General features: G+C 36.4%; 2 protein-coding genes across 2 annotated transcripts; both read right to left on the bottom strand.

Annotated features, from left to right (window-relative positions):
- Nucleotides 1-1765: 1765 nt before the first annotated feature.
- Nucleotides 1766-2812, bottom strand: LOC145039658 (uncharacterized). Its single transcript, XM_078987687.1, has one exon. It carries the CDS (start codon nucleotides 2810-2812, stop codon nucleotides 1766-1768), a length of 1047 nt encoding a protein of 348 aa, XP_078843813.1.
- A 3038-nt stretch (nucleotides 2813-5850) lies between these two features.
- On the bottom strand, nucleotides 5851-9145 carry LOC145041972 (uncharacterized). Its single transcript, XM_078990238.1, has 6 exons — nucleotides 9018-9145; nucleotides 7894-8263; nucleotides 7229-7811; nucleotides 7023-7147; nucleotides 6796-6931; nucleotides 5851-6263 (listed from the first exon to the last, which is right to left on the bottom strand). Exons 2-6 carry the CDS (start codon nucleotides 8235-8237, stop codon nucleotides 6024-6026), a joined length of 1428 nt encoding a protein of 475 aa, XP_078846364.1. The 5' UTR covers nucleotides 8238-8263; nucleotides 9018-9145; the 3' UTR covers nucleotides 5851-6023.
- Between the last annotated feature and the right edge of the window lie 415 nt (nucleotides 9146-9560).

Here is a 9560-nt window from a genome sequence, read left to right as displayed (position 1 = left end):
TTTAGTGAGTTTATACACCTTCCCAAGTTCATCCTTATTCTCAAAGCCTTGAGGTTGTGAGACATAAACTTCTTCGGTTAAGTACCCATTCAAGAATGTGGACTTCACGTCCAAGTGATGCACACGTCACCCATTTGAAATTGCAAGGGACATCATAACTCGTATTGTTTCAATTCTTGCTACCGGAGCAAAAACCTCTTCATAATCGATGCCCTGTTTTTGCACGTACCCTTTAGCTACAATTTTGTCTTTGTCTTTCAGAATGTTACCTTTCGGGTCTCGCTTTACCTTGAAGACCCACTTCAAACCTATTGCCTTTCTTCTTCTTGGTAATTCGACTAATTCCCAAGTGTTGTTCTTTTCAATCGCACCTAACTCTGCCTTCATTGCATCAACCCATTAGAGTTTATTATTTGCTTCTTGGTGCGTGGATGGCTCGTTGACATCTCGAGCCAACAATAATTGTTCTGTGGCTTCATATAAGTCGGTGATCAAATGATATCTTTTAGGGGCACCACCACCAGTGGAACTTGAGGCGGTACTGGACGTATTTGGTGAGATCGGCGCATTTGGTGTAGATGGTGGGCTTGTCGGAGTCAAAGAACTACCGTGTGGGCCTATTTGAGAATCCAGTTGGTAACTGGGCTATGACTCACTATTAGTCCAGTCCACATTGACTGGAGAACGATTATCATCCGGTCCATCAAGCGTTACTAGAATGGATCCTATCTCCTCCTCATTATTTTGACCTTCGATGAAGTCTTCATCGTCAAAATTGAAACCTTCAATGGCGAAGCTTATACCTGGTGTTCCCTGTATCGTTGTCAATCTGTCCCGCATCCATGCCTGACCTGTTTCAAACACGACATTTCTACTTACATGAATTGACCTAGTGTTCGGATCCAACAGCATGTAGGCTTTCGTTCCCTTTTCGATTCCCAAATGTACGACACACTTGCTTCTTACGTCCAACTTCTTCAATTGGTTCTTGGGAATCATCATGTGATCCAGGCATCCGAACACCCTCAAGTGACCCACGTGAGGATTACGACCAGTCCACATCTCGTAGGGTGTGGATTCATTCAATGCTTTCGTACTTAACCTATTCAGCACGTATATGGCGTGACTCACTGCTTCTCCCCATAACGTGTGTGGAACTTGCATCGTCAATAGATTGCTCCTCACCATTTCAATTACCGTCTGATTACGCCTTTCCACCACCCCCATTCTGCTGTGGGGAATATGGTGAGGTGAAATGTCGATCGAGTCCGATTTCATTGCAATAGGTGGTGAATTGCTTTGACAGAAATTCACCGCCCCTATCGGTTCTTAGAATTTTAATATTTTCTCCAGTTTCATTCTCCACTTTAGCTCTAAAATTCTTGAACGGTTAAAGAGCCTCATCTTTCGTTTTTAGCAGGTAAACCCACATTACCCTGCTATAATCATCAACCAAGAGCATGAAGTACCTTTTTCCTACTTGTGTGGGGGTGAAACTAGACCACATAGGTCTCCATGAATCAATTCAAGCTTTTTCTTGGCCCTGAAGTTTGTACAAGATGGATATGATCTTGTTGTTTGTTTTCCAATTAGGCGACCTTCACACAGCTTGGATGGTATCACTATCTTTGGTATTCCTTCTATCATTCCCTTATCTGACATTGGCTTCAAGGCAGTGAAATTTAGGTGACCCAACCTTGTGTGCCACAACCAGGTTGGATCATTGATTTCAGCAACAAAACATCTCTATGTGACCTCTTTGAGTTCAATTTTGTAGTCTGTTTGGTGACCTTTGTACCTTCATAAGTAATTTCATCCTGGAGTCAAAAATTCTCAGGAAATTCTCCTTGATTCTAATCTCATCTCCTCCTTCTGAGAGTTGGCCAAGGTTTATAATATTGCTACACAACTCAGGTATGTAATATACTTCTCTTAATTTCCTTTGCTCACCATTTTTGCATTTGAAAATAACCATACCTCTCCCTTCGATTCTAACTTTTGAGTTGTTACCAAATTTCACCGAGCCTTGGATAGTTGTATCTAGCTCCTGGAACTTACTTCTTTCTCCAGTCATGTGGTTGTTGGCCCCTGTGTCCAGATACCACATGTTTGAGTCACCCACAGTATCACCATTTGATCTTAGCTTCGGGTTCACCTTCTCTTCATTCAAGAATACATCCCCTTTCTCTTCTTTGGTCTCAAAGGATGATAACAACAAGGCTGGTTCATTATCTTCCTGGATCAAGTTGCTCTCATGGTTTCTTTCTTTCTTCGGGTTCTTGCACTCGGCTGCATAGTGCCCGAACTCTTGGTAGTTGTAGCACTGTATTTCACTCTTATCTTGATTATGGCCTCCGTTGTAACTTCTTTCTTTCTGCTGGTGAGAGCCACCTCTACCACGACCACCTCGACCACCATTTGGACCACCCCTGCTCCGGCCTCTTCCTCTTCCTCGTGATGACCCACCACGGTTGCCTTTTGGGACTGACCTTGAACTGCCTTCTGCTTTCTTCTTGTTTCTCTCAGTCCACTCTTGGTGGGTTAAGAGAAGTTTTCTCTCCTCTGTATCACCATGCCCCTTCATTCTCTCTTCATGGGCTTTAAGCCTCCCAATCACTTCTTCAATTGTCATTTCATCCAGGTCAGCAAACTGTTCAAAGGTTGAAGCTATCTGAAGGAACTTGGCTGGTACTGCCCTAAGTAGCTTCTTCACCACATAGGATTCATCTACAGTATCTCCCAAAATACGCATAGTACTCACAATGTTTGTCACTTTCACAGCAAACTCATCTACTCCTTCGGTTTCCTTCATGTTTAGTGATTCAACCTCAGACTTCAATGTTTAAATCCTTGCAGTGTTCACCCTATCCGCTCCCATGAACATGGTCTTCAAGGCATCCCATGCTTCTTTGGCTGTTTTCTTCTCGGCCAATGACAGCAATAGATGCTCAGGTATCCCTTGATAAATGGCTGCCAATGCCAATTTATCCTTCTTTACTTCCACCACTGTATTTGCTGTTCTATGTTCAATAACTTCCTAAACACATTGGGCCTGCATAAACACCCTCATTTTGATTGCCCAAGCTGCATAATTTGACCTTGACAACATTGGATAATGCAGTGTGACTTGTCCATCTTTTTCTCTATTACTTCCTGACATTTCTATCTCACGAGGCTGAAATTTCGGCATACACCAGGAATGCTCTGATACCAAATGTTGGTATTTTTGCAGTGTCAGCAGGGTCTTTTCAAGATAAGAAACAGGGCACAAGAAAGTGACAAGCACAGGGGACAAAAACTTGTGAATGACAAGAAGGGCAAAACTGGAAAACAACTTTCACTATTCTGCATAGTGGGTAAAAGATTAAAAGGAGTAGTGGAACAAAACAGGAAACACACACAGAGTAGAGACAGAAAGCTGCACTTTTTATTCATGAACTTGGAATAGAAGTGATGTTTCATACACTTTGCCCTTGACTATTTAAACTCAAATAAAAGCAGAAAATTAAAGAACTAATCAACTACTTGCCAAAGACTAGGGAACCATGACCCAAGTGTCCCTGACTTTATTATTGAACTATTCTACTTAAAATAAAAATAAATAAATAAAAAACGTGCATACTAATATAAAATAAACACTGAATTATTTTAACAATAAAATTTGAGACTTTTGAATACACCGACCCAAAATATTAATACTTTTCTAATGATTTCTTTTATATTAACTATTAAGTATATCAAATTTTTAGAAGTGTTATATCAACATTTAATATGTAAAAGTTAACAAAAACTCAATTGTTTCATATCCGATTAAAAAAATTAAAAAAATAATAAAATAATAAAACAACTTGCGTCTTGACACGGTATTAGCAACACTCTTAACAAACAAACATGCCTTGAATGTTTTTTAGACGGCTATATCAAACCTTGTGTCATGGCACACCTTTCTAGTCGTGTTTTCGAAAGTAAAACCATGAGAAAATGCAATAGACATATTTCAAATAATGGAACGTTTTAAATAAATAAGAAAATAATATAAGACTTTTTCAATTGAATATACTTGCAATAAAGAGATGTTTTTCTTATATTTGACTTGAAAAGGCTAACTTACAAAAGTTAATGTTTTGGTGGGAATTTCACTCATATGTTTGTTTCACCTGTTACATTGATCAAGTGCAATCACTTTTTGTTTCCAAAAATGGTTACATGTCCACCTTTTGCTGTAATTTCTTGACGATAAAAAAAGACATACATCTTGTTCATTATTATCTTTATGTCAAATAATTGAAAATTATAAAAATCACCAACCAAGCTTAGCAGTTTCATAAAAGAGTCTTATAAGTTATAAGGACAGAATAAGAAACTTTGTTTATCTAACTAACTGCATCATTTGATTGTGAAAGAAAATAAACAAAAAAACTGTTATATTGACTAAAAGTAGTTATGCAAAACATTTGTGTGTCAAGAATTACATGTTTTTAGAGAAATAATTTTGTAGGATAATGAATTTATTATTTTGATACAGATTTAGTTTTTTATTTTTTACTTGATTTACCATTAACCTCATTTGGACGGTTTAAAACTTACTATTTTCATTGGGTATTATACCATAATGTTTTTAGTACATTATTTACTATTTAAACTTCTTTTTATATACGATTTAACATTAAACTATGTCTTGTAATATACTCAGGCCAACACCATCCACTCCAACCACCACCATCCATCTCCAACAACGAAGATTGTCTTCTATGGCCACATTCACCACCACCAATAAACTAATCTAAAATCCTTTTCAGAGAGGTATTTACAGGTGTCATAGGATTCAAGAAGAAAGAGCCGAGAAGGATGTTGGGATATGGTGGTTTTCACAAAGTAGTAAGCGGTAGCAAGCAGGCAAAATGTCGATTGCAGTAAAGGCAGGGTGACGATATTTTAGAGACGTGGAAAATAAAAAGATTATGTGTTTTGAAGTGTTTTTAAAATGAACAAATAAAAATATGTTATCATTTTTTATGGAATTGTGTTCGCTAAAGTGATTAAAAATATGTACAAAAATAATAGTAAAATGTGTACAAAAATATAAATTTAATAATGGTTTTTTAACAGGAAGGATAACCAAATACACCTAATGTCCTACATAAGCGGTCAAAATGGAATTTCTTGAACAAACATACGTTTTATGACTTTTATCAGTGTTTTAAAAACCGGTTCGAACCAGGTCGAACCGGAAACCGGAGGTGACGATGGTTCAATATGGACCGGTTTTATAACGAAATTCTGACCGGATTAAACCGGCCGGTTTTGGTAAAAAACAGGTTCAACCGGCTGAATTAAACCGGAATAGACCGGGTTGAACAAACATTCTTTGATTTTTGGATTGTTTTGGGCTTCTCTGTTTGATTTTGACTTTTGTAATAACTGTTTTTATATGTTAGATTCTATTTACGTTTGTAATACTAAAAAGATGACAAGTTTTGTAATTAATGTATGCAATATAATTAAAAACATATAAAAATATAAAAATATAGAACCGGTTTCACCATCCGGTTGAACCGGAAAATATCACCCGACCGGTTCAATTAAAAAACCGGTTTTTAAAACATTGCATTTTATAATAAATTGTGTAAAAAAAAAAAAAACATAGTTCATTAACTAATAACTATAACATCATTTTACCTTGTTTTATAAGATCCATAAACTCGTTACTTGATTAATTGTTATCTTTGAAATTTTCATTGGGCTCTGTTGTTAGATATAAATCTCTAGAATTTCTCTTCTTGGTTATATCACATATTAAGCCCATTTATTTATTCTATTGCTATTTCTTTACTGTGTTATGTATGATGCTAAAAAAAAACAAAAAACGATCACGTATAAAAGAAAAAACATTGTATTGTAGATCCAACACCCAAAGACTAAAGAAAAAAAAAAAGTTAATAGGTTCAAACTGCAAGTCCCTCCCTACAAACCAAAGTAGGTTTGGTAAAAGTGGTTCTCTCTAAAAAAAAAGAAAAAAAAAATTAAAAGCCAAATAAACCTAGTTCACTGGCCTTCTCCTTCTCGAAAGTCTCAAAGTATTGATATATGATAGTGACAGCTAGCAATATTCCAGTACCAGATCCAATGGCTCCCATGAAATCTGCCAAAACAGTCAAAGCCCCAATACACATTCCCCCAAACGCAGCTGCTGTTGGGATGTACCGGTTCAGCTCCTTCTGAAGATTCGAGTCCCGATGTCCCGGCATCACCATTTGTTGTTCCTGCAAAACCAATATGTTACACTGTGTTACAGATACTGGCATACTGGTACTGTTACTCATACTGATATTCATGTCAACAGGATAAAAATTGCAACTTTTGTCCCAACAAAAGGTGTGATGATATGTCATGTGAGAACTAACGTTATGTTTCCGTACTAGCTGAAAAACTAACTGTTAAATAAAAAGTCAGCTGATAGCTGATAATAAAATGATGTTTGGTAAAACTAGCTGAAAAATATAAAATAACATAAAAAGACATTTAAAAAAATGTGTTTCTATAACTAATTAAGTTGTATATTTGGAAATTTTTAAAAGATCTCCTAAAAAGCTAGTCTAAGTAGCTTTTTAAAAAACTACTTTTTGGCTTGCCAAACATGACAACTTAAAAAAACTCGAAAAATACACTAGCTTATCAGCTAGCTGTGGCGCGTTAAACACAACTTTAACTCTTCATCTCTTGCATGTGCAAAAGACGTAAATGCCCTTGACATAGAAAGGTTTTATGTTATTGTTAGTATTATTATTAGATTACCTTGAGTTGTTTGGCGACATCTCTTGCAGAAGATCCAGAAACTTCGATCCAGGTCTTTGAGAAGAGAGCACAGGCTGTTAGCATGAACACCAGGTAGAAAAGAGCATGGAAGGGATTTGCTGCCATGTCAGCCAAGCTGATGATATTCACATGCAAACAAACAATATATCATATCACAGATCATGGAATGGAATGGAATCGAAATATGGAATGGAATCAGTCATTACCTTGAAGGTGCAGTAACATAGTAAGCAAGACCACCAACAGGGACAGATTGACCAGAGTATTCAGACTCCTTCCATTTTCCCAACAAATTAACCAAAAAGTTCCCACTGTACTTTCTGTGCAACAACTGAAAAAGGAACAACAACAATATAAGTAATCATTCAATTCAACAAGTAAAGATATAAAGAATAAGATAAAAGTTTAATACCTGAGAGATGAAATAAAGGTTGGAAACAAGTGCAGACTGGAGAATAATAGGCATGTTGGAAGTGTAAAACAGCTTAATGGGGTAAGACCCTTGTTGCCCACGAGCATTCTTAGATCTCACAGGCAAAACAACACGAAACCCTTGAAAGTATATAACAATCAAGAAAATCAACACAGTTGCAAGCAGATTAGTCACATTAGGCAGATTTTGCCTATAAAAAGCTTCACGTAAGGCTCGAACTTTATCAGATCTAGTGATTAGAAGATGAAACAATGCAATCACTGCTCCTTCAAATTCAGCACCACGTCCACTGTTAATGGTTGTAGGGCTGAATGCTTTCCAGATAATGCTTTCACAGATATTGGTAGCTATGAACAATGAAATCCCAGACCCTAAACCGTATCCCTTTTGTAGAAGTTCATCCAAACAGATCACAATAATCCCAGCAAAACATAACTGAACGATTATGAGAATGGCATTTCCAACACCAAGTTGACCAACACTTCCATACATTCCTGATAGAACATAGGCAACAGCCTCACCAACAGCAATCAAGATTCCCAACAACTTCTGTGCACCATTGCTGGAAAAATAAAGAGTTTAAAGATGGAGAAAGTTTGAAGAAGGTTTGAAGAAGGTTAAAGAAAGAAAGATGTAATGCTTACAGTAGTGCACGATCCTCACGGACATTGTTGTCAACTTCAATGATTTTGGATCCTGCTAATAACTGCATAACTAGTCCAGAGGTGACAATGGGAGTGATTCCAAGCTCCATGACAGTTCCACGGTTTGAGGCTAAGATAACACGCATCCAGTAGAAAGGGTCTGCACCAGTTGTGGAGTGTATGCCATATAGAGGAAGCTGACTGCAGACTAGAAAGATGAAAAGGGAGATCACTGTGTATATGACCTTTTCTCTGAAGGGAACTTTCCTGTCTGCACTTTGGACTTCGGGTAGAAAGGAAAGAAAGGGCCTGACTAGATGTAACACTCTAAAACCACCTCCCATTTTGAGAAATCAGAACTGTGAAGTAGCTGTTTCAAGTTGTTTGACAAAAGAAAGTATAAGTAACAAGCGAATGATTATTACAAAAGTCTTAATTGGCTTTAACATTGGAACTGGAGATTGTATATTAAGAACTGTGTTTCAACATCTTGAGAAACACCTAGAATCCATACTTTGTTCCAACTGCTTCATCAATTACAACTAGACATTCAACTATGATAAAACCCCTTCCTAGACTTGAAGAAACACATGCAGCCCCCAAAAGAAATGATTTAAACATGATTCCGCTGATATCAATTAATTCATTATTCATTACATCTCTTTCGATTAATTTGCAAGTATCTTCTACTCAAAAGGCATAAAATGTCAACATCTTTACGCTTTCCGCTCAATAAACTTTCAAATCGTCTCGTCTCATCGACATGCAAAGCATTGAATGATAGAAACTAACTAGAAACCACAAATTGAAGGTCAATTAAAGTTCCATCGACTCAACGATAACCAATCGATTGAAACGTAAGAACAAATCAAATGCGTACATACATTCATACCAAGATCCAAAACATAAAACCAGCAAATTCAAACAAAAACAAACTACATATCGAATTGAAAACACAATTACGCATTTCAATTGAAAAAATCATAACAGATCGGGTAGTAAAATACTATCATATCAAGTTTCAAACATCGTAATTGATTTCTGCAAAATGAAAGTAATTAAACACAGATAAAGTACAGAATTAGAATAGACGTAGATTTTTGAAAGATAGATCGAGAACTTACAGCGTTGAAAGGGTAAAGATCTAATTGAAATTTGGGGAGAGACCCCTAGGGTTTTATACAGGAGAAGAGGGAAGGGAGGAGTTGGTTTAACATGAACGAAATTGCGCTGCGCAAGCGAAGTCTTTTAAAGGACACAGATAGTTTGGATCCACCACGGAACGCTATTTAGGATTCAAATTGTAAATTTACAGAAAGCACCTTTGATGTTTAAGGAAAGTTAAAAATATGTCCTTTATGTCTTGGTTATTACATTTTAAGCTTCGTAACCGATATTATGTTTCAAATGTATTTGCACAGAAGATATGGATTAGCAAAACTTTACAAATGATTTTGATATTATACTAACATGGTGTTATTTGTTTATGCTTATTGTTATTAATAATCTTAACTCATGAAGCATTATCTGTTATTTGAAGTTGTAGATTATTATTTACCAAAATTAACCCATATAACAAGTAATAAGAATGGAACAAAACATGTTTTTAACCGTGTATTATGAAAACCACTAAGTGTAAAACTTGTGTATTACACAGGTTGTTTAAA

This window comes from Lactuca saligna, chromosome 4 (assembly GCF_052625555.1).
Source record: "Lactuca saligna cultivar CGN05327 chromosome 4, ASM5262555v1, whole genome shotgun sequence".
In the NCBI taxonomy this organism is placed as follows: domain Eukaryota; kingdom Viridiplantae; phylum Streptophyta; class Magnoliopsida; order Asterales; family Asteraceae; genus Lactuca; species Lactuca saligna.
Note: the sequence above shows the minus strand (reverse complement) of the source record. Positions and strands in the feature narration are given on the sequence as shown.